The 24,669-nt window shown below is 32.2% G+C and overlaps 1 protein-coding gene across 1 annotated transcript; it reads left to right on the top strand.

Moving 5' to 3' along the window:
- Positions 1 to 2,820: 2,820 nt before the first annotated feature.
- On the top strand, positions 2,821 to 7,174 carry LOC106445093 (pyrophosphate--fructose 6-phosphate 1-phosphotransferase subunit alpha 1-like). The gene is made up of 19 exons (XM_013886590.3): positions 2,821 to 3,254; positions 3,507 to 3,679; positions 3,756 to 3,868; positions 3,969 to 4,043; positions 4,123 to 4,236; positions 4,327 to 4,394; positions 4,533 to 4,616; positions 4,752 to 4,805; positions 4,996 to 5,076; positions 5,167 to 5,260; positions 5,342 to 5,415; positions 5,543 to 5,653; positions 5,748 to 5,792; positions 5,881 to 5,937; positions 6,028 to 6,132; positions 6,227 to 6,343; positions 6,429 to 6,538; positions 6,630 to 6,795; positions 6,871 to 7,174. Exons 1-19 carry the CDS (start codon positions 3,165 to 3,167, stop codon positions 6,997 to 6,999), a joined length of 1,860 nt encoding a protein of 619 aa, XP_013742044.1. The 5' UTR covers positions 2,821 to 3,164; the 3' UTR covers positions 7,000 to 7,174.
- The last annotated feature ends 17,495 nt before the right edge of the window (positions 7,175 to 24,669 follow it).

The raw sequence follows: 24,669 nt of genomic DNA, 5'->3' as shown, positions 1-24,669 counted from the left end.
TGAGCGACTCTTACTTGGGGTATGACCAGGAGTATTCGTTATCTGTTGATGTCGAAGAATCTGGAACTGAAGATCACATGGAAGAGTGATTTTGTATGTGTTTCAGGTTAGTTTCTTTGTAGTGAATTTGTCTCATCATAAAACTCTGGATTTGAACATCACGGAGAGCTTCTGGAGGCAGATTAGGGTTTTAACTTGATCCGCCGCCGTCGGTGTGGCCTCTCGCTCACCGACGAGAACCTTCTTCTTTCTTCCTCCTCTTTATTTCTTCTTCCTCTTCTTTCCTTCCATGGTGCTACGTCTCTCCGGTTCGCCTATGCTCCTTCCTCCTCCTCCAGAGCCGCCGCCGGTTACTTTTCTTCTAGATCTAGCATCCATGATTGCTCCTCCGGACCTTCCCGTCCTTCCCGACCACTCTGGTGCACCAGATCTGTTCTCCTTCACCCTCAAAATTGCAGAGCCTCCTCCTGTTTCTGGTACGACGACCTCTAGCTCAGCTTGTTTGTTGCTCGTGTCCTTAGGAGTGAACTTTGTGATGCCTTGGCTCCCCCATACTGCTGTCTGCAGGGTTCAGTTCTACTATATCCTCTGGAGAAAGTCTAGTTTCCCTCCTTTGCTCTTAGGATTTGTTTTGAAAGATACGGTCTTTGTGACCCCTTTGATAGAGTCAGAATTGGTTGGGTTCTGTTGCACTTCAAGTCTCACTGAACTAAATTCAAGGTCCCAATCTCCTCCATTACCTCAGTATGAGGCTTTTAGGCTTTGGTTTAGCCTTCCCTTACCTTAGTTTGAGGTCCTGTTACCTCAGTATGAGGTCCATTTACCTCAGTATGAGGTCGTAAATCTACTCCTTTTGTGTTCATTGCAATATATATCTGTATGTTTGTTTTCTTAACTAATATTTCAGGAATAAGCTACAGAAAATTAGGAGATGATTTCATAAAAACCAATCTTGGCTTTTTAGCTTCTGATTTGGTTGGCGGACTGTGGAGTTTCATACAATTTCACGCTCCTTCAATGCTGAGGATTTCCTCTCTATATTCAGGCTCAACAAGATGATGCGTGGTCACCTCTGTAGCCAAATTTGTTGCTGCCTTTCATGCATTTTATGCTGCAGCTTGTTCGGACAGTAGTTCACTGTGTGTGTTTTCTGATTTCCATGGCTTCATCTCACTTTCTAGCACTTTAGGTATCTCTATCTTAAGTTTCTTATGTGCTATGTATGCGTCTATTCAGTGTGTTTTTGTTTTCCGCATAGCTTTTGATGCAGCGGTTTATCTAACCAGTATGGTTGCTTTGCTGTACTTGAACAATTCTTCCATGGTTGGAGTTTAAGTTTTATTTATAAAAGTTGGTTTGATCAAAAAAAAAAAAAAAACTCTGGATTTTTTTTTGGTGATTAGAAAGTCAGAAAATGAGATATGGTTTCTCTTCTTTGCAGGCTTTCCGGATTCTAGAGAGTGATTAATTGTGTCTTGCATTCTCATCCGTGCACTGTTTGCAATCTCAACTTTCTGATAAGAGTGTATGAAGGTGTAATCGTTGTTCTGCTATTTTTTTTATCTATTATCACTCTGACCTGTAGGTGTGACTGCTCGAGAACCATATCGAGTACTCATTTTATGTAATTGCATCGAAGCTTTAGAACAGTGTATAGTTTTGTTCTTTTTTTTTGTGTGGGAGGAGACATGTAAGAAAAACTAATTTGGAGTTTTATTACTCTGAAATTGTACAAAAGTATTTTGATTCAATGCAGCAATATTTTTAATCAAGGCTTGTGTGAAGGGAAAATGGCCTATTCCTATGTAAACTAATTGTTCATGATTTTTTCACACACGAATTTTTAAGCCATGCCAAAAATTACATGAACAGCGGAAAAATGACTTATTCCCCTATGAACTAGTTGTTCCTGGTTTTTTCACACACGAACTTTTAATTCATGCCAAAAACCACATGAACAACTCTATCTTTTTGAATTACATACACAAACTATCGATTTTAAACTAATTCCCGTAAAACCGTAAACATTGTTATTTAAATGTTAACTTGATTTATGACAGGTGGAGAGTCGGTTGAATTTGGGTTGATAAAAAAAATACTACGCCATTTTATTTTATTTCTTATTTTTTTAGTCAACTGCTCTTCTTATTCAGAAATCGTTTTACTTTTCATCATCAATTGAGAATAAAATTTATTATTCTGCAGAAAAATAAAACGTTTTACATGACGCATAAAGAAAGAAGAGCAGCAATTACTAGCGTACGAATCTCCATGTATTGCCACAAGAAGCTATAAAATCGGTGGAGTATCTCCAATTGATGATGAAGAGTAAAACGATTTATCAAGAAAATGAGCAATTGACAAAAAAAAAAGAAGAAAAATAATAAAACAACGTAGTATTTTTTATCAACTCAAATTAAACTAGCTCTCTGTCTGTCATAAACCAAGTTTACGTTTAAATAACACGTTTACGGTTTTAGGAGAATTAGTTTAAAATCGATAGTTTGTGTATATAATTCAGAAAATAGAGTTGTTCATGTGGTTTTTGACATGACTTAAAAGCTCGTGTGTGAAAAAAACCATGAACAACTAGTTCATAGGGGAATAAACCATTTTTCTGTTGTTCATGTGGTTTTTGGCATGATTTAAAAGTTTGTACGTTGAAAAAGCCAAAAGGAATAGGTCATTTTCCCCTTGTGTGAATCATCTAGCGATCTTTCTCACTAGAATCATAACTACGCAAAGACGTGTGATTTTGAGAGTAAATCATATTCCATATGTCCTAGTAACATGGGCTGTGGAGTCTCCCTGAGTTGATATTGTATTATTCGTAAAAAGAGGTCAACTTTGGGAAGCAACATGGGTACTGTCGAGGGTGATTGCAGAGATTCAGTGGCTCCTTAGTAAATAATGGAGATGTGGTTGGACAAATGAGAGAATATTTCAGATTTTGTTCTAAATCTGAAGAAAGAGAGACCAAGAAAAATAGTTTTATATGTGTTTTTGGTTTGGTGCCTGCCTAGGTGGTGTTAGTATAGTAGTATATTCCTCCGTCTTCCTCGCTATATATTTTTCTCTGAAGCGAAGAAAAAAACAGCTCACTCAGAAACACATCTCACCAAACACACACACTTACTTCCACACTTGAGAAAACCAAAAAGCCAATGGATTCAGATTTCGGAATCCCAAGAGAGCTCTCTCCTCTTCAGCAACTCCGCTCTCAGTACCAGCCCGAGCTTCCTCCTTGCCTCCAGGTTCCTTCCTTGTTCTTCCATTCATTGGATCTATTTGAAAGGACTTGGCTTTCTTGTTTCTATGGATTTTTTTTTGTATTTAATCCAACAAGTTTCTGCTGTTTGTTTTTATTATCCAACTCGGTAGGAACATTTAGCAGATCTAAAGTTTCCAGATTGTAATGTTATATGATCTGCTCCTGGATTTGCAGTCTTAGATTTGTTCTGTTTTATTCCAACTTGTCAGCTTTCATTGCTATCGTTCGCTTGCAGGGAACTACCGTGCGCGTGGAGTTTGGTGATGGAACCACTGTGGCTGAGGCCTCTGATTCCCATATCATAGCTCGCGCCTTCACTCATACCTTAGGCCAGCCTTTGGCTCACTTCCTCAGGGAAGCTGCCAAAGTTTCTGATGCTCACATCATTACTCAGCTTCCTTCTATCAGGTATACAGTATTCGTGTTTGGCTCTATGTTTACTTCACCAGTAAAAGTTTTTTACTTGATCTGTTTTCTACTGCAGAGTTGGAATCGTGTTTTGTGGAAGGCAAGCTCCGGGTGGACACAATGTAATCTGGGGTCTTTACGAGGCTCTTAAAGTGCACAACGCCAAAAGCACCTTGCTTGGCTTTTTGGGTATGTATGTTTCATTCTCTCTGATGATGCTCATTGGTGTGTGAACAATTCATCAAACTTTATAACTTATCTTGTTTATTCTGCTGTAAAATGTTCATAGGTGGCTCGGAAGGTCTGTTTGCTCAAAAGACTCTGGAGATCACAGATGATATACTCCAGACTTACAAAAACCAAGGTAGGTTGTCTTGGTATACTGAGAATCTTGTTCATTACCTTATTCTGATCAATTTGGCAATGAAATGTATGTTTTTAAGGTGGCTATGATTTGCTTGGAAGAACCAAGGATCAGATCAGAACCACTGAGCAGGTTAACGCTGCTCTCAAAGCTTGCACTGATTTGAAGCTAGATGGCCTTGTTATCATTGGAGGTATTACCTTAGCGTCTTTATTTATACCATTGGCAAAGTTATGTCGTAAATTTTGTAATAAAACAAGATTTTATATTGTGCTTTTTGAAGGTGTAACATCAAACACAGATGCCGCTCATCTTGCTGAATTTTTCGCTGAAGCAAAGTGCTCAACAAAGGTCCTAATGTGTTCTTTATCACCATTTTCTTTCACTCGATTGGTTTTTTAAATCCCTTTATAAAGCACACTGGTCATTCAGTTTCATTTCTTAAAAGAAAAACCTTTTGATACTACGAGCCACCCACAAAAATTTCAGGTAGTTGGTGTACCAGTCACTACAAATGGAGATCTCAAGAATCAGTTTGTGGAGGCAAACGTTGGTTTTGACACCATATGCAAGGTGAAACTGAACTTTAATCCTCTGGTTACTTTTGTCTTAGTTATTTTGTGTAGCTATTGCAGCCAACATGATCTCTCTGTCCTGGTATACTTAGACATATGTTATGCTTGGCTAATTATCTCTTGCTTCATACAGGTGAATTCTCAGCTCATTAGCAATGCCTGCACTGATGCTCTCTCTGCAGAGAAGGTAAATGCTATTTCTTACTGAACTTTCCTCTAGTAAGAAATCTCTAGTGTAACTGCAGTTTATTTACTTCATGTTCTGATGGAAAAATATACTTTGATCAGGATGTGGAATCTGTTACAATTTAAACAAAGCAAAGCTGTGCTCTTTATGATATTGATATTAAGTTTCACATTCTTTTGTTTATTGGCAGTACTATTACTTCATCCGTCTTATGGGTCGAAAGCACTCTCATGTTGCCCTTGAGTGTACCCTCCAGTCTCATCCAAACATGGTTGGTTATTTTAGATTCGGTTTCTTAACGTAGCTGATTGATCTGTTTGTATTTCTAGACCCCTCATTTGCGTGTGATGCGTTCTCTCAGGTGATACTGGGCGAGGAGGTCGCAGCATCTAAGCTCACCATTTTTGACATTTCTAAGCAGATCTGTGATGCAGTTCAAGCAAGAGCAGGACAAGGTCTCATTAATATGAAAGATTATGCAGTCATGTATTTGACCTTTCACTAACTTGATTTGCTATACCATTTATTGTCACTAGACAAGAATCATGGAGTCATCCTCATTCCCGAAGGGATCATAGAGAGTATCCCTGAAGTCTACGCTCTGCTAAAGGTAATGATTTGCTACTTGTAAACATATGTATTTATCATTTGTAGCTATTTTTCTTCGTTCTAGAATACTGAGATGTTTGCTTTAGTATTGTTATATCTCATGTCTAAGCTGACTTGTTGTGATGCAGGAAATTCATGGGCTACTTAGGGAGGGTGTAGCTGCTGATAAGATCTCTACTCAGCTCTCACCTTGGTCATCTGCTTTGTTTGAATTCCTTCCTCCATTCATTAAGAAACAGGTTCGAATTCCTGGACATGAGACTTCTCTTTGTTTTACTCCAAAGCAAATAAGTATGAAAGCTTACAAAAATATGTTCATTTTTGATGTTGCAGCTACTTCTTCATCCTGAGTCTGATGATTCTGCTCAGCTATCCCAAGTAAGAAGAAGAAACAAAAAAATGTTGGGAGCTAATATGTTATAAAAAGAGTTGGAATCATTAATGCTTGTTTTGCTTTCTTCTCCAGATTGAGACGGAGAAGCTTCTGGCGTATCTCGTGGAGACTGAAATGAACAAGCGCTTGGTATGATCCACTTATCTGTATTCTCAAGCTGTTTGCAGCATCTAGAAACACTCTTGGATATGATATTATTAAATCTTTGAAACTTGACAGAAAGAAGGCACATACAAGGGGAAGAAGTTCAATGCTATTTGTCACTTCTTTGGTTACCAAGCTCGTGGATCTCTCCCATCGAAGTTCGATTGTGATTATGCATACGTAAGTCACAGTTTCTCTGACCACAATATCTATGCAAGGTAATAGTCTTGGATGACTAAATATTCACACCTATCGAATGGGAAAAAACTGTCAGGTGCTTGGACATATTTGTTACCACATCCTCGCAGCTGGTTTGAATGGTTACATGGCAACAGTGAGCAACCTGAAAAGTCCTGTAAACAAGTGGAAGTGTGGTGCTGCACCTATTACAGTTGAGTTTCTGTCTTCTTCTTCTTTTAAGTTAAAGATGGGGTGAATACAACTTGTTTATTTACCGATCTCACACCTTTGTGTAGGCGATGATGACGGTGAAGAACTGGTCCCAAAATGCTAGTTCTACTTCAACTTCAATTGGTAGACCTGCAATTCATCCAGCAATGGTAGATCTGACAGGCAAAGCATACGAGTAAGAACATGAAGAGACTTGCTTACTAACTAACGTTGTTGCTTCAAGTGTTTCTCTGTTGTTAATTTATATGTAAATGGTTTTTTGGCAGGCTGTTGAGACAGAACGCAGATAAATTCTTGATGGAAGATCTGTACAGAAACCCAGGACCGCTTCAGTACGATGGTCCAGGTGCAGATGCTAAAGCAGTGAGTCTCTGCGTTGAAGATCAAGACTACATGGGACGTATCAAGAAGCTCCAGGAATATCTAGACCAGGTACAACTTTTGTTTTCTCACTAGTTTCATAATTATTATTTATTTATTAACATGTTGTGTGGGGTGTTGGGTCAGGTGAGGACAATAGTGAAGCCAGGATGTTCACAAGACGTACTGAAAGCAGCACTGAGCGTGATGGCTTCAGTGACTGATGTCCTTACTACCATTTCTTCATCTTCAAATGGTGGTCAACAGTTCGCTTAAAAAGCAAAAGCTCTTTATTAAGCTTCCATGAAACTTTGCTTAAACTCTTTCAACCATTCCACATTTCATGTTCTCTTTTTTTTTTTATTCCTTTGCGATGTAACTTTTGTTGTTGATGTTGCTGTTGTTGAGTTTCGAAACGAGAGATTAATAAACAAGTTTGGGATTCACAATATCTTCTTTTTTTTTTTTCAACTGGATTCATAGTGTCCAGCTACTGTATTTCGACTTGCACTACTTAATTCTCCAAATCTACAATTTGTTCATATGTTCAGCAAAAACATATATACATACTAGATTGTTAGACGTGATTAGAGATTTTGACTTTGTTGTGCGATGACATTTGTTTTTAGATTTAAAAGGTTGGTTACATTAGGGCTGGGCAAATAAACCGAATCCGAAAACCCAAACCGAATCTGATCCGATAAAAGTGAATCCGAACCGATCCGAACCCGACGTAAATACCGAATGGATCTTGTTTTGTGGTATTTCGGGTTATGGGTATTATCCGAACCGAACCCGAATCTAAATGGATATCCGATAGAACCCAAAACATTCAAAACCTCGAAAAGATCTTGTACCAAACATGATCTCAATTCCTAATATGTATCCAAAATACACTAAGAAATATTGAACATCTAAAATACTTATCTATTACATGAAGGTTGGTGGTTCTATTACATGAAGGTGGATGGTTGAAGATGGCCGTTGAATCTTGAAGTATTTAGATTTAGATTTTGTTTTCGTTAAATAATGTTTCTCATTTCATGAGAACTTGGATTTCGTTTTATGCTTTTATTTATTTGGTTTTCTTTTTATTAGTAAATATGTTTACTTTTCGTTTGATTTTGAATGATCACGGTTGATGCTCTTTATTTTGAATCGATTTTACTTAAGTTTTGGTTACAAAATAGGTACAAATCAGGTATTTTAAAACTGAAGAACCGATTTTACACATGTTTTGGTTATAAAATAGGTAAAAATCAGGTACTTTTAAACCCGATTGGGACCCGAACCCGAAAGTATATTGGGTTGTACCGGTTCGTTGAAGATTTACTAACCCCGATCCGAATCCGATAGAAACCGAACCGGTCCCGAACCGAACTTTCATATAATCCGAATGGGGCTGATTTTGATAAACCCGAAAAACCGAAACCCGATTGGATAAAACCGAAACCCGATTGGGACCCCGAATGCCCAGGCCTAGGTTACATATTATTTGCGAACCATTGTTTCTATGCAATTTTTAGTTATATATGATGTTCGGATATTGAGCGTGTCAAAATCGTCATGGTTGATTAAATTGCATAATAACTGAAAATCGTTACGATTAACAAAATTGCATAGTAACTAATTCTTTGAATGAAATAATGTTTTATTTTTATTTAAGCGGCATATTTATTTTATTTTGTTTGATTTGTTTTAGGTTATTCACTATCATATTTGTTTTTGTTTTTTTTTTTTTTTGTCAACTATCATATTTGTTTTTATGTATCCTTTGCGGTTTGTTGTGTATTGTACAGTTTGTCTATCATATTAGTTTTTATGTATTAAACTTTAGTTATTTTTTCCATCATTGTACAGCTTAATCTTGTTGAGAAATGAGAAAAATGTTATCAGATTGATTATTATTTATTTTGATTGTTTTGGTTTTGATGAAACATGAAAAACAATTACATAATTATTTAAAAGTTATATTACGTATTTTCATTAAATTAAACAATCGATATCAAAATTTTGGTTGGATTGAATATAAAATATCGATTAAAGAATATAAGTTGTTATAATCTATATTATATAAAAGTTGAGGTTATAAGCCATTGAGAGCGTCCACGTAGGATTTTAAACCACCAATCGTAGTATGACAAATCATTATTTAAGTTTACTATTTTTAAAAATGTTAATATTACAAAAAAATGTTTATTTCAAACTAAAATATAAATCAATATCAAATAAGATAAGATACATTTACAAAAACATAAATACTATATTAAGTTAACATAATGTTTATTATTTTTTTCGAAAAATTAAAAGCTAAATAATGAAAAGAATAATTAATTTAAAAATACAAGATCAATAGGAATATGACAAATCATCATTTTAGTTTGCTATTTCTAAAAATGTAAATATTACTTAAAATCGTTCATTTCAAAATAAAATATAAATCAATTTAAATATGGTAAATTTACAAAAGGCAAAGAATCATATATGATTCAACTTAATATATAATATGTTTTCGAAAATTAACATAAAATATCATACAAAAATAATAATGAAATTTAAACAATTAAAATCATATAAATTTAAAACATGTGATTTTTGAAGTTTAGGTTATATGCTATTAGAAATATTCAATAATATAACTTAAAACACATAGGATTTAAAACAACTAATCATAAAATGACAAAATCATTATTTTAGTTTAATATTTTCAAAAATGTCAATATTTCCAAAAAATTGTTTATTTCAAAATAAAACAGAAATCAATATAAATAAGAAAAGCTAACAAAAGGTAAAAGATTATAAATATAAGTTAACTGAATATATATAAATTTTCAAAAATTTAAAATAAAAATAAAAATAAAAAATGTAAGGCTTTCAAACAGTTATATCTATTAAAAAGATTAAAACAAGCAATATTAATTGTTTAATAAATTAACAAAAATTATAACCAATATCAAACAAAGTAATTTAATTTAGAAAATGCAAAAATTTCAAAACATAAATAAATTGTACTCATGATTTTCATATTTTCGACTATATACTAATGAAAATATTCACAAATAACATATAATATGTATAACTTGAAGGTATAAATAATTAAAAATATTCACATAATATTATTAAAACACCAAAAATATGCTAAACATCATTTTATTTACTATATAAAATTGAGGTTATAAGTCATTAAGAGTATACACATAAGATTATAAATAACCAATCAAAATATTAAAAATCATAATTACAAATTTACTATTTTTAAAATGTTAAAATTACCAAAACTGATTATTTCAACACACAATAGAATTCAACATCAAATAAGGAAAACTAATAAATAAATTATTAAAATGGAAATGACTCATATATATACTAAATATTTGGAAATTTAACAACAGAAAATTAAATAAAATAAAATAAAATATAAAGAATATATGATTTTTAACTTGCATGAACATAAAATAAAATATACTATTCAAAATAAAATTTCAAAAAGTGTATTTTCAAAATAAATTAAAAATCAATATCAAATGTAATTTCTTTAATAATATCCAAATCAAAGAATCGCATAATCCCAATGAACAAGGAACACATAAAAATATAGGGTTTGAAGTGAATGAACAATAATAGTGAATGAAAACAAAAGAAACATCCGGGATAGAAAGTAAATCTTACAAGTCGAAGACAAAATCCGATACACAAAAAATGCATCACACCAGAAAATACTGGATATACTAGAGAATAATTTCAAACTATACAATGATTTCTTATAATCATTAGTCTGATTCACTTCATATACATATAAAATTTAAGAAGCTCTATGTTGAGTTATGTGGAAGAAAATATTTAGAGAATAATATTTATAAGATAGATGAAAAATTATAGATCCTACGAAAGCATGTCAAATAAGTTAGTTAAGATTTTTAAGAAAACTTATAACGAAGATCAACAATAAATTAGCATGAAAAATAACATAAGAGAATAATAGAAGAAACAATCAATATGAATTTATGAATATAAATATACTATCTAAGTATTATAATCAACCAACTAAAAACATACAAATTTACAAATTTTGGACATCTAGAAGAAAAAAGTCTCAAGATTACAATGAATACGCTATCTAAGACTTTTGCTATCTTATCGTTAGCATTTAGCAACTAGAATTTTTTTATCAACATTATCTAATCGTTTTTAGAGGATCTAAATCTTCATGTAAACTCCAAAACAAAAAAAATATTAACTATTATACCAAAAATAAATTATAATATATTGTAATACATTATACAATCATACAAGCTTAACGACAATACAAACAATTAATTGAATAAAGTAGAAGATAAATCTTAGATTCTCAATATTATTAATCCAATAAATATAAATATTACATAACATTAGTTAAATTCATTATATTTACTTTACTTTTTATATTATCTTACAAAGGCTATTTAATATTAACTAGAGTTCATCAAAATATTTATAGTGATTAAATTTTAAATCTAAATATTAAACTATCACACACACACACACACACACACACATATATATATATATATATATATATAACAATTACACATTAATTTTGTAAAGTTTTTCTGACTACAAAGAAAAATTAGATATTATGCATATAGTTCAATCGTTTATGTTATTCAAATAAAATATATGTAAAATGTATGATAAAATATTATAATGTATTAAAATTTCACATGCATCAAGTAATTTATATAATATTTCAAAATACAATTTAATATTTTTCAAAAATTATGAATATGTTTATAAGCATAAATATTACATTTATAAATAAAAATAACTAAATAGATGGTATAGTTATAAATAAACATATATAATAAAATCAACAAAGCTATTTCAAATAAAAAATTACATAAATCAATTAAATAATTAGTTTAAAAATTATTATAAAATTAAACTAAATTATTAATACAGACTCGCGTGTAGCGCGAGTATAAAATCTAGTCTATACTATATAAAAGTTGAGGCTATAAGCCATTAAGGACGTCCACATAGGATTTAAAACCACCAATCATATTTTGACAAGTCAGATTTTTAATTTATCATCTTTAAAAAATGTTAATATTTCCAAAATTATAACTACTATATAAAAGTTGAGGCTATAAGCCATTAAGGACGTCCACATAGGATTTAAAACCACCAATCATATTTTGACAAATCAGATTTTTAATTTATCATCTTTAAAAAAGTTAATATTTCCAAAATTATAACTTAAACTAATAAAATAAATATTAACATTTTACAACTTGCTTAAAAATGTTAATTGTTATAGTAAAATAGAAAATCAAAAGTAAAATCGTAATATTAACAAAAAAATATTGTCTTCTTAGGTATAATAAATGTAAACAAAAAAATATTGTCTTCTTAAGATTTTAAACGACCAATCGTATTATAGTCAAATCATTTGTTTTAATCTATACTATATAAAAATTGAGGCTATAAGCCACTGAGAGCGTCCACGTAGGATGCTAGACCACCAATCAAAATATGACAAATCAACATCTTAATTTATTATCTTTTTAAAAGTGTTAATATTAAAAATAATCTTTAAAAACGAAATTAATATTACATAAATATACTAAACTAACAAAATAGATATTAACTTTTCATAACTTACTAAAAAATGCTAACTATTAAAATAAAATGGAAATTCAATAGAAAATGGTAATATTAACAAAAACTATGTCTTCTTAGGTATATTTTAATGTTAAAAATAACAAAAACAATTAAAACTTTTTTGACTAATATATAAAATAAGAAACTTTCTAATTTCTAATATATGAAGTATTGCGTGATTATAAATAATTTTCTAAGTTTCCAAGAGAGTCTAATCTATGGTTGCTTCTGCTTACTTTGAAAAAGTGATAGATAGTTAAAAAAACGAGAAATTTAAACTATGGTTGCTTCTGCTTCTTTCTTGGTATTCCACGATCTCGAGCAGATTTTTAATAAGAAGTTGTTTATTATGGATTTTGCTAGAGTGGTTATTTTTGGAAGTTTACTTATGGGTTCATTGTCTAACCCGCCCATATCATAGGTAACATAAAAAAGAGTTGTATATTATGGGTTTGAGTTGCTTCTTATTGATCAAAATGCATAAGGTCATTACTAATCTATATGTTCACGAAAATATATTATGTATGACACGAATTTTACAGGCAACAACAATAATACATGCATTCATACCAGCTATAGGCTTTACGAGGCAAATTTAAGATTAAGAACTTCTTGGTCATCAACAACAAAACAAGTTATAAGGTAACTTCTCACAAGTTCATACATTAATTCACTTAGCCTACAATTTTCGTACGTCCAGACAACGATGGCAACGATATTGAGACGAAAAAAATTAGGATTACCTATATGGGATGAACTTATCATAATGTTCTATGATATACCTATTTTATATAGATGCCCTTGGAAAGTTGGTTCTCATCAACAATGAGAATTTTGACTATCCAACTGGTGAAGCATTTTAATTTGTTATTTCTAAATATGTCAATGTTTCCAAAAAACTGTTTATTTCATAATAAAAAGAAATCTATATCGAATAAGACAAACTAAAAAAAGTAAAAACATTATACATATATTAAATTAATATATATATATATATATATATTAATAATTTCAAAATTTAACATAAATTAACTAAAAATAATAATTAATTTTGAAATGCAATAATTCAAACAATTATAGCTATAAATTTAACACATGATTTTAAAAATTTAGGCTATATGCTATTGAAAATATCATAAACAAAACACATTATATATAAGCTAATACTATAAATCAGTGAGAAACAATTCATTATACTTTGATTAGGATTTAAAAAGTTTCATAAAATCATTTAAAATAAAATAGAAACCAATATCAAACAAGGTAAGTTAACAAAAGTAAAATATTATATGCTATTAAAATATTCAAAACTAACATATATTATATATGAGACTATTAAAATATTCAAAACTAACACATAGGATTAGAAAAAAAAAACAATCAAAATATGAAAAATCTTAATTATAGTTTACTATTTTTAAAATGTTAAAATTTCCAAAATTGATAACACAAAATGGAATTCAACATCAAATAAGGTAAACTATTAAATAAAAGTTGAGGTTATAAGCCATTGAAAATGTTCACGCATGATTTAAAACAACCAATCATATTATGAAAAATAAGCATTTTAATTTGTTATTTTTAAATATGTCAATATTCCCCCAAAACTATTTATTTCATAATAAAAATAAATTAATATTAAATAAGGCAAACTAACAAAAGTAAAAACCTTATACATATATTAACTTAATATATATATATATATATATATGTAAAATAATTTCAAAATTTAACATAAATTAACTAAAAATAATAATTAATTTTAAAATGTAATAATTCAAACAATTATAACTATAAATTTAACTTATGATTTTCAAAATTTAGGCTATATGCTATTGAAAATATTCATGAATAACATGCATTATATATAACCTAAGACTATAAATCAGTGAGAAACAATTCATTATATTTTGATTAGGATTTAAAAAATTCCATAAGATCATTTAAAATAAAATAGAAACCAATATCAAACAAGGTAAGTTAACTAAAGTAAAAAATTATAAATAAATTTACTTAATATATCATATTTCTCAAAATATAACATTAAAATAAAATACAAAATAAGAATTAGTATTAAGAATACAAGACTTTCAAACAATTATAAGTAAATTAATTTAACTCATGTTTTTCAAAGTTTAGGCTATATAAATTTGAAAATATTCAAAAATAACATATACTATATATGAGGTTATAAGTCATTGGGAGTATACACATAGGATTAGAAAAAAACAGTCAAAATATGAAAAATCATAATTATAGTTTACTATTTTTAAAATGTTAAAATTTTCAAAATTTATAATACAAAATGGAACTCAACATCAAATAAGGTAAACTAATAAATAAATCATTAAAATTAAATTGATTCATAGATATAGATACAATATTTTTCCTTCCAGAACACAAAATAAAATTATACTCTTCAAAATAAAATTTCAAAAGTGTATTTTCTTTAGTAATATCCAAATAAAAAAACCAAACATAATCTTCATGAACAAGGAACGCGTCAAGAATGTAGGATTTGAAGTGAATGAAAAAATAATAGTAAATGAGAAATAGTACAAAGAAAAATGTAAAACATCCGCGACAGAAAGTACACATACAAAGCCGAAGACAAAATCCAATAGAAAAAAAAATTATCACACCAAAAAATTGGATATAGTAGAGAATAACTCCAATATAAGAAAAATATTTGAAATTTACATTCACTCTCTCTCAAAGATGTTCAGTAAGAGAACAGAGATAGAGAGAAAGAATCGCAAGGCATAATTTATTTATGAGTTTTAAAATATTTTTAACCAGTAGAAAAACTAATGAATTTTTTTATCCATTAAAATTTTAAATATTAATCAACATTATTATTTTATGTTTGTACAAATATGTTTTTAGTCAGTTACAATTAAAATCTTCATAGAAACTAAACAAATAAGTTATACTAAAACAAATCTAACATGATGTGATCTACAAGATTTTTAAAAATAATTAATACCAAAGCAAACTAAATGATGAATTCTTATAATCATTAGTCTGATTCACCTCATGTAACATATAAAGTTTAAGATGCTCCCTGTTGAATTATGTTGAAGAAAATATTTAGATAACAATGTTTACAAGTTAGATAAAAAAATAAAGAGTCTAAGAAAGCATGTCAAATAAATTAGTTAAGATTTTTAATAAAATTATAAAGATGACGAGCAATAAATTAGCATGAAGAATAACATAAAAGAATGATAGAAAAAATAATCAATATGAATTTATCATCAAAAAACAGAAAATATACAAATTTACAAACTTATAACATTTTAAAAAACCTCAAGATTACGATGAGTACGCTATCTAAGACGTTCATTATCTTATCACCAGCATTTCGCAATTAGAAATATTTTTAATCAAATTATATAATAGTTTATAAAGGTTCTTAAAAATATTCATGGAAACTTTGAAACACATATATTATCTATCGTACCAAAACAATATTTTTCATGTAAAAAAGTAAATTATCACTACAAGAAAACACAGTTTTAGCAAGGAAATTTAACAATGAAAACTAATCCTCGTGAAATTACGTTGACTTAACGATGAAATTGCGAGGAAATAAAGTTTCCTCGTAACGGCCTTGTAAAATACCGAGTAATGCGTTTCCTCGTAAAATCGTCGTAAGTTGACGTGGTTTTTCCGAGAAAAATGTGTTTCGTCGCAAATTCGTCGTAAAATTAGCATGATTTTTACGAGGAAATAACTTACGAGGAAAGAACGAGAAATCCACCAACTTAACACGTTTTTTTTGCCACCAACCTAATATTTCGTCGTAAATTCGTAGCAAAATTCAACTACCAGATTCGAAAATTTTCTATAAATATGGAGGTTTGAACATAATTTTAAGCACACCAACAAGAAAAAAAAACGTGAAAAAAATGTCGGGCTTGGGAAATATTTTCGAGTTGCGGAGGTGGATGTATATGCATAGAGATGCTAACGGGAGAGTGACGAAAGAATATCTTGCTGGGTTGGAGCGTTTTATGCATCAAGCAGATTCTACACCGCTCGCCCAAGAAAGCGGTAAAATATTCTGTCCTTGTAGAAAATGTAACAATTCAAAGTTGGCAAATCGTGAAAATGTTTGGAAGCATTTAGTAAATAGAGGTTTCACGCCAAATTATTATATCTGGTTTCAACATGGAGAAGGTTATAGTTATGATCAGAATGAAGCTAGTAGTAGTAATAGCAACTTTCAAGAAGAACCGGTTGATCATCAATTGCATAATGCACATAGTTACCATCAGGAGGATCAGCAATGGTAGATTATGATAGGGTTCATGATATGGTAACTGATGCATTCGTAGCTCATGATGATGAAGATGAAGAACCTAACATAGATTCAAAAAAGTTTTATGAAATGTTAGATGCGGCAAATCAACCACTTTACAGTGGTTGTAGAGAAGGTCTCTCTAAATTGTCATTGGCTGCTAGAATGATGAATATTAAAACTGATCACAATCTACCTGAAAGTTGCATGAACGAATGGGCAGATTTATTTAAAGAGTATTTGCCGGAAGACAATGAGTCTGCTGATTCTTATTATGAGATTCAGAAACTGGTTTATAGTCTTGGGTTGCCTTCGGAGATGATAGATGTTTGCATCGACAACTGCATGATCTACTGGGGAGATGATGAGAAGTTGGAAGAATGTCGATTCTGCAAGAAACCACGATTCAAGCCGCAAGGAAGGGGACGTAATAGGGTACCGTACCAAAGGATGTGGTACCTACCAATTACAGATAGATTGAAAAGATTGTACCAATCGGAGCAGACTGCTGGAAAGATGAGGTGGCATGCCGAGCATACTCAGACGGATGGTGAGATGACTCATCCATCAGATGCAAGAGCCTGGAAACATTTTAACAAAGTACATCCGAATTTCGCTAGCAATAGCCGGAATGTGTACCTCGGATTATGCACAGATGGATTTAGTCCATTTGGAATGTCAGGGAGACAATATTCATTGTGGCCAGTCTTTCTTACGCCATACAACCTGCCACCGGAGATGTGCATGCAACGGGAGTTTTTATTCTTGACCATATTAATACCCGGTCCGAAGCATCCAAAAAGGTCACTTGATGTTTTCCTACAACCACTGATAAAAGAGTTGAAGGATTTGTGGTCAACAGGGGTGAGGACGTATGACTGCTCAACGAAGAAGAATTTTACGATGCGAGCTATGCTTTTGTGGACCATAAGTGACTTTCCTGCCTATGGGATGTTGTCTGGATGGACTACACATGGGAGATTAGCTTGTCCATATTGTAATGGAACGACAGATGCATTTCAACTGAAGAATGGTAGAAAGACAAGTTGGTTCGATTGTCACCGTCGATTTCTTCCAGTTGGCCATCCGTACCGAAGAAACAAGAATTTGTTTAGGCACAAAAAGGTTGTGAGAGACACTCCTCCTCCATATCTAACTGGAGAACAAATTGAAGCGCAAATCGACTACTACGGAGCTAACGAAACAGTTCGCTGGGGTGGTAATTGGCATGTCCCTCGTAATATGCCTGATTCTTACGGTGTTCATCACAACTGGCACAAGAAGAGTATATTTTGGGAGTTACCATATTGGAAGGATCTTCTTCTGCGCCACAACCTTGATGTGATGCATATAGAGAAGAATTTCTTTGAGAACATCATGAATACAATATTGAATGTCCCAGGGAAGACAAAAGACAACATAAAATCGAGGTTGGACTTGCCGGATATTTGCTCAAGAAGTGAGTTACATATAAAAAGCAATGGCCAAGTTCCCGTTCCAATTTTTAGATTGTCTTCAGAAAAAAAGTCGGTTTTGTTCAATTGGGTGGCATCAGAAGTGAAGTTCCCTGATGGGTATGTTTCAAATCTTTCAAGATGTGTTGAAAAGGGTCAAAAGTTCTCCGGGATGAAGAGTCATGATTGTCATGTCTTTATGCAACGACTTCTGCCATTTGCATTTGCGGAGCTACTTCCAACAAACGTACATGAAGCACTTGCAGGTAGTTTACAATAGGACAATAATATTAAATTGGTTTAGTTTACAATAATAGTATTTGACTAACAATGTGTTTAATTGTTTTTGGAATAGGCATTGGAGCATTTTTCAGGGATTTGAGCACACGCACTCTTAAAGAAGAAGTCGTAGAACAGCTTCAGGAGAACATTCCTATCTTATTGTGCAACTTGGAGAAGATATTTCCTCCAGGCTTTTTTGACGTGATGGAGCATCTAGCTATCCACCTCCCATATGAGGCATTGCTTCGTGGACCGGTACATTACGGATGGATGTATCAGTACGAGCGAGCCATGAAATATTTGAAGGGAAAAGCAAAGAACCTCGCCAAAGTTGAAGGTTCTATAATTGCTGGAAGTTTGACAGAAGAAGTTTCTCACTTCACATCGTACTACTTTGCGTCAAAAGTACGTACCCGAAGAAGAGCTCCAAGAAGATATGATGATGGTGGCGTTGCGCCCACATATGCAGTTGTTGGTGTTCCAGAAATCTTTAGCCAGATTGGACGACTTGGTGGGAAATCAAAACAGGTTTGGTGGTCGAGTGAAGAAGACGCTCATAGTGCACACACCTATATTCTACTCAATTGCGAGGATCCATTGATGCGTTATTTTGAAAGGTAACTTAAATTGAGTATACATTATATAATTGAGAGAGATTAATTCATGTAAAATGTGATTTTACAGCATGTTTGTTTCACAAGTCGAAGAAACATTTCCTGGTATATCCACAAGTGACGTAGACAAAAGAAAAGATCAACACTTTGTTAAGTGGTTGAAGAATCAGGTATTAATCAAATACTTTTAAAATTTTCATACATGAATGATTTGTATTTCAACGTTCTTTTTATTTTTAAATAGGTTGATTATGACGACGATGCAGATTATCCTAAGTGGTTACACGAAGTAATTCAATCTCCACTTGTAAAGGTCACCACATCACAGATGTATTTCACACGAGGCTATACTTTTCACACATATGAGTATGGTAAACAGCGGGCAACCAGTAACTATGGAATTTGTGTGAAAGGAGAAACAGATTTCTACGGAATCTTGACGGAGATTATTGAAGTCGAATTCCCAGGGATATTGAAGCTAAAATGCGTCCTCTTCAAGTGTGAATGGTTCGACCCCGTCGTCAATAGAGGTGTTCGGTTGAACAAATTCGGTGTTGTAGATGTCAACGGTGGCCGGAGGTACAACAAATTCGAGCCCTTCATCTTAGCTTCACAAGCAGACCAAGTTAGCTTCCTTCCATACCCTCGGATGAGAGAGTCGGGTATAAATTGGTTAGCCGTGATCAAAGTTACACCTCGAGGACGAATCATCATAGGAGAAGAACCACCATTGCAAGAAGAACAAATAAATGAAGTTCATGAACCTGAACAAGAAATTGATGACATCCTTCTCATTGATCCGCATAATCACGAGTATGAAGATCTTACCGAAGATCCCACGGAGGAAGCTGTTGAAGACGAGTTTCATGAAAATGATGATGTTTCAAGTGATGACGAGAATGTCGATGAATCCGATTAATGTATTTGATATTTGTATGAGTTTGATTTATTATATATAATTAAAGATAATGGGAGTTTATTTATAAATAAGATATCGACATTAATTATAAGTAAAGGAATTGTGTTTTTATAATTTTCGGTTTGGATTAGAATGAATTGCTTGAGGTTAAAGGATAGAAGTGTTTGATATATGAAGTAGAAGATAAAGAAGATGTGGTTTGGGGTTTGGCGTTTCGTTTTAGGGGTTTAGAGACAGTCGTCGTACTTTTCACGTTACCTCACGGGAATTTTACGACGATTTATAATACATTACCTCGCATATTCCACGGTAACAGTAAACGTCGTAATAGCCTCGTTAACTTACGTGGAATAAGAGACGCTTTATAATTAAAAAAGCGGACCTCGCTTATTCCACGTAAGACCAAAACGTCGTAAGAGCCTCGTGAACTTACGTGGAATGAACGAGGTTCGCTTTTTATTTTACTTTTCGTCGTTAATTCGTCGGTAAATATAAACCCTAAACTAAAATGAAACCCAAATCCCTAAACCCCAAATGTGCAAACCCTAAAAAAAATTATTTTCTATTTTATATAAACTTAAAAAAAAAAGAGAAAAAAGATATTGGAAACACATATGACGAGATACGTAAGATATTGGAAACACATATTAAACCTTTCATATTTGATACGTAAGATATTGTAAAATTGTTTTTCAACGTATTAAACCTTTCAAATTAAAAAAATATATATATTGAAGTTAAAGGGTTAGAAATATATGAAGTATAAGATAAGAAATATAAGAAAGATAGGGTTTGAGGTTTGGAGATAAGAAAGATAGGGTTTGAGGTTTGGGGTTTAAGATTTTAGGGGTTAGCAAAAAAAGCCTCGCCATTTGCACGTAAAATCGATGATAAAAACAAAAATCGTCGCAAGAACGACGTAAAATAAAAGACGGGCCTCTGTATTTCCTCGCAAAAAAAACACGGGCCTCTGTATTTCCTCGTTAATTTGCGTGGGCCTTGCGACGAAACGAAAGACGGGCCTCTGTCTTTCCTCGTTATTTTGCGATTAATCTTCGACGAACAGTAATCCTATATATAGGCGAAACCGCAGGCCCTCTTCATTTCCTCTCTATTTCCTCTCTACCGCCTCTCTATTTCCTCTCACCATGGTAAGTCTCTCATTCCTCTCTAAGTAGTTTAGGAAATTTAGATTAGGTGGTTAGTTTAGGGAATTTAGTTTACGAAATTAGTTTAGAAAATTTAGGTTTCGTAATTTTATTAATTACGTAGTTAATACTGTTCATAATTTTTTTTTTACTCTTGACTTTAATTTAGAAATTTAAATTTTGCAGACTATTCGCAAGCACCAGCGTACTGCTCACTACTCGCAGATGTTCGGTCCACCGGGTAGTCGGTTAGACCCGCCTTCACTTCCCGGTTCTTCTTCAGCTCCCGGTTCTTCGGGTCAGCAGGAGACCGTCCCCGAGACTCAATCTTCTCAGAGAGTCTCGCCTTCTTCTACGGCATCGCCATCAGTTCCTCATGTGCCTCCTCCGATAGCTCCTCATCCGATGCCAGCTCCTCATGTGCCTCCTCAGATGCCCGCCAATCAGGTTCATGCTGATTTGATGGTGCCACCGAGTTGTCCTTACTCTCAGTACACTGTTGAGGACATTCTCGGTTTGCCAGGCAGAGAAGGCTTACCGATCATAGACCCCGACCGACCTGACGGAACTCTCTGGTATGTATGTTACATTAATTTTTTTAAATTCATTTGTGACTTTAATAAATATTTAAAACTTTAAATTTGTTTTTTTTTCAGGTTTGGGGTTGATAACTGCCTTGCAACAGAAGTAACCGAGACGATTAAAGGTTACTTCTCCATGGCACATCCCAACTGGAAATCCACTCCGATCTACATCAGAAGGACGTGGTTCAAGATTTACGCTGTAAGTTTTTACAATTTATTCCTGATTTATATTTTTTTAAATTTTATTTTTCTAAACTAATTATTAATATTTTTTTTTTGCAGCAAAAATTTAATTGGTCCATGGGGGTCACTGAGAAGGTGCGGAAAGAGTTTATCGACAAGGCGAAGAAACGTTTGTTGGACACGGTCTCCAACTGGAAGGGTGACTGGATCGTGAAGGGCTATGAGCGGGGCAAACCCTCAACCATCACCACGGACGTGTGGGATGGCCTCATCCGTTATTGGAGGGATCCTGATGCCATGAGAGTCGCCCAGTCTTGCTCCGCCTCCCGTAACTCGGTAGATGAGCACGGCCACAGGGCGATGCAACATAGTACGGGCCAAAAGCCACACGCCCGCGTCCGTTTGGAAATGGTACGTAATTTAAATATTTAACTTTTTGATTTTTAATATATATATATATATATATAATAAAAACTTTCTTAACTGTTTTTAGGCCAAGGAGTTGGGACGTTTACCGACTCTTATGGAACTTTTCGATCGGACCCACAAGAACAAGGCGGGCGGATTTGTAGATGAGAAGTCTGAGAAGATCTACAATGATGTGGCAGCTCGTATTGACGAGCGTGAGACCCAGCTGGCGCAGGAGTCCGCCGACGGATCACCCGTCGTCTTATCCACAATAGAAGTGGATAGAATTTACGAGGAGGTAAATTTTATATAAATTTTTTATTAATTCCATTTTACTTTAAAATTTAAATTTTAATATATATTTTATTGTTTTTTAAGGTCGCTCCTAGGAAAAAGGGACGTGTGTTGGGGATTGGTTCCGTCAACGATGTTCCGAGAGCGACTTCCTCTTATGGCCAGAGACGGGATGATGAAGTCTCTCAGCTGCGCGACGTGTTGGAGACGACACAACATCAGCTGACGTCGACACAAAACGAGTTGGCCTCGACAAAAACGTCGTTCACAGCTCGTATGAGTGGTCTCGAGAACTTCTTGGACGTCATAGCGGCCACAAATCCGGAATGGGAGGCCATGTTCAGGACCATGAAACAACAAAACCCCATTCCAGGCGAGACATCCGTGCAAGTCAACGAGGCAGATCTCTCGAGAAGGAGCGAGAAATTCTACGACGCGGCAATGCAGCATTAGTTTTTTTTTTGTTATTGTATTTTAAAATTCAAAACTTATTTATATATTATATAATTTCATTTTGATTCGGCCAAAAAAAAATTTTCTATTCGATTTAATTTCAATTAAAATTTTATTAATAAATTAAATAAATATAATTTTTATTTTATTTTTATTTATAAATTCAGTAAATAGAAAACAAAGTAATTTCGTCGCTAATTCCCGATGTATTAACGAGGAAAATTAACGACAAAATCTTGAGGAACTATTAACGAGGATTTTACGTGGATTCTATTTCGTATACTTTACGATTCAATTACGACGAAATATTTTCGTGTTCTTTACGTTTTTATTACGACGAATATATTTAGAGGTTTTTGCGGGTCTTTTTCGACGAATCCTTTTCGAGTTTATTACGAGGAAGCACAACGACCGCGTTACGTGGAAAGCCCACGTGGTCTTTACGAGGAAAACTTAATTCTTCTTTAGGAGGAAAATATAACCTCGCTAATGGACGAGGAAATGGCGACGAATCTTCTCTTACGACAAACGTATAACGACGAAACGCCTTTTATTGCCATTTCCTCGTAACTCTTCTTTTACGAGGAAATAACGACGATTTTGGCCGTCGTTAAATTTGTGTTTTCTTGTAGTGTATGATATATTGTAATGCATTATACAATCATACAAGCTTAAATACTATACAACTAAATAATTAGATCAAGTAATAGATAAATATTATACTTTAGGTTCTCAATATTATTAATTCAATAAATAAAATATTATTTAACATTTGTTTAATTCATTATATTTACTTTAAATTTATATTATCTTACGAAGATTATTTAATATTAATTAAAGTTCATCAAAATATTTGTCGCGTTAAATTTTAAATCTAAATACTATACTATTATATATATATATATATATATATATAACAATCACACATTAATTATAAAACATTTCTGAATATAAAGAAAAATTAAATATTATACAGATAATTTAATCGCTTATGTTATTCAAATAAAATATGTATAAATTTTTGATAAAAAATATTATATTTTATTAACAGTTTACATACATTGAGTAATCTACATAATATTTTAAAATATAATTTAATATTTCAAAAACTATGAATGTGTTTATAAACATAATTATTGAATCTATAAATACAAATAACTAAATATCTAATAACATGATATAATTATAAATAAACATAAATATTAAAATCAACAAATCTTATTTCAAATAAAAAAATTATATAAATCAGTTAAATTGTTAGCTTCAAAGTTGTTATAAAACTAAACTAAATTATTAATACAGATTCGCGCGTAGCACGAGTATAAAATCTAGTTTATTCTATATAAAAGTTGAGGCTATAAGCCATTAAGGACGTCCACATAGGATTTAAAACCACCAATCATATTTTGACAAATCATATTTTTAAATTATCATCTTTAAAAAATGTTAATATTTCCAAAATTATAACTTAAACTAATAAAATAAATATTAACATTTTACAACTTGCTTAAAAATGTTAATTGTTATAGTAAAATAGAAAATCAAAAGTAAAATCGTAATATTAACCAAAAAATATTGTCTTCTTAGGTATAATAAATGTAAACAAAAAAATGTTGTCTTCTTAAGATTTTAAACGACCAATCGTATTATAGTCAAATCATTTG

The sequence above is a fragment of the Brassica napus genome, chromosome C5 (assembly GCF_020379485.1).
Source record: "Brassica napus cultivar Da-Ae chromosome C5, Da-Ae, whole genome shotgun sequence".
Classification (NCBI taxonomy): domain Eukaryota; kingdom Viridiplantae; phylum Streptophyta; class Magnoliopsida; order Brassicales; family Brassicaceae; genus Brassica; species Brassica napus.
The sequence above is the reverse complement of the archived record's forward strand: the minus strand, read 5'-3'. Positions and strand labels throughout refer to the sequence as shown.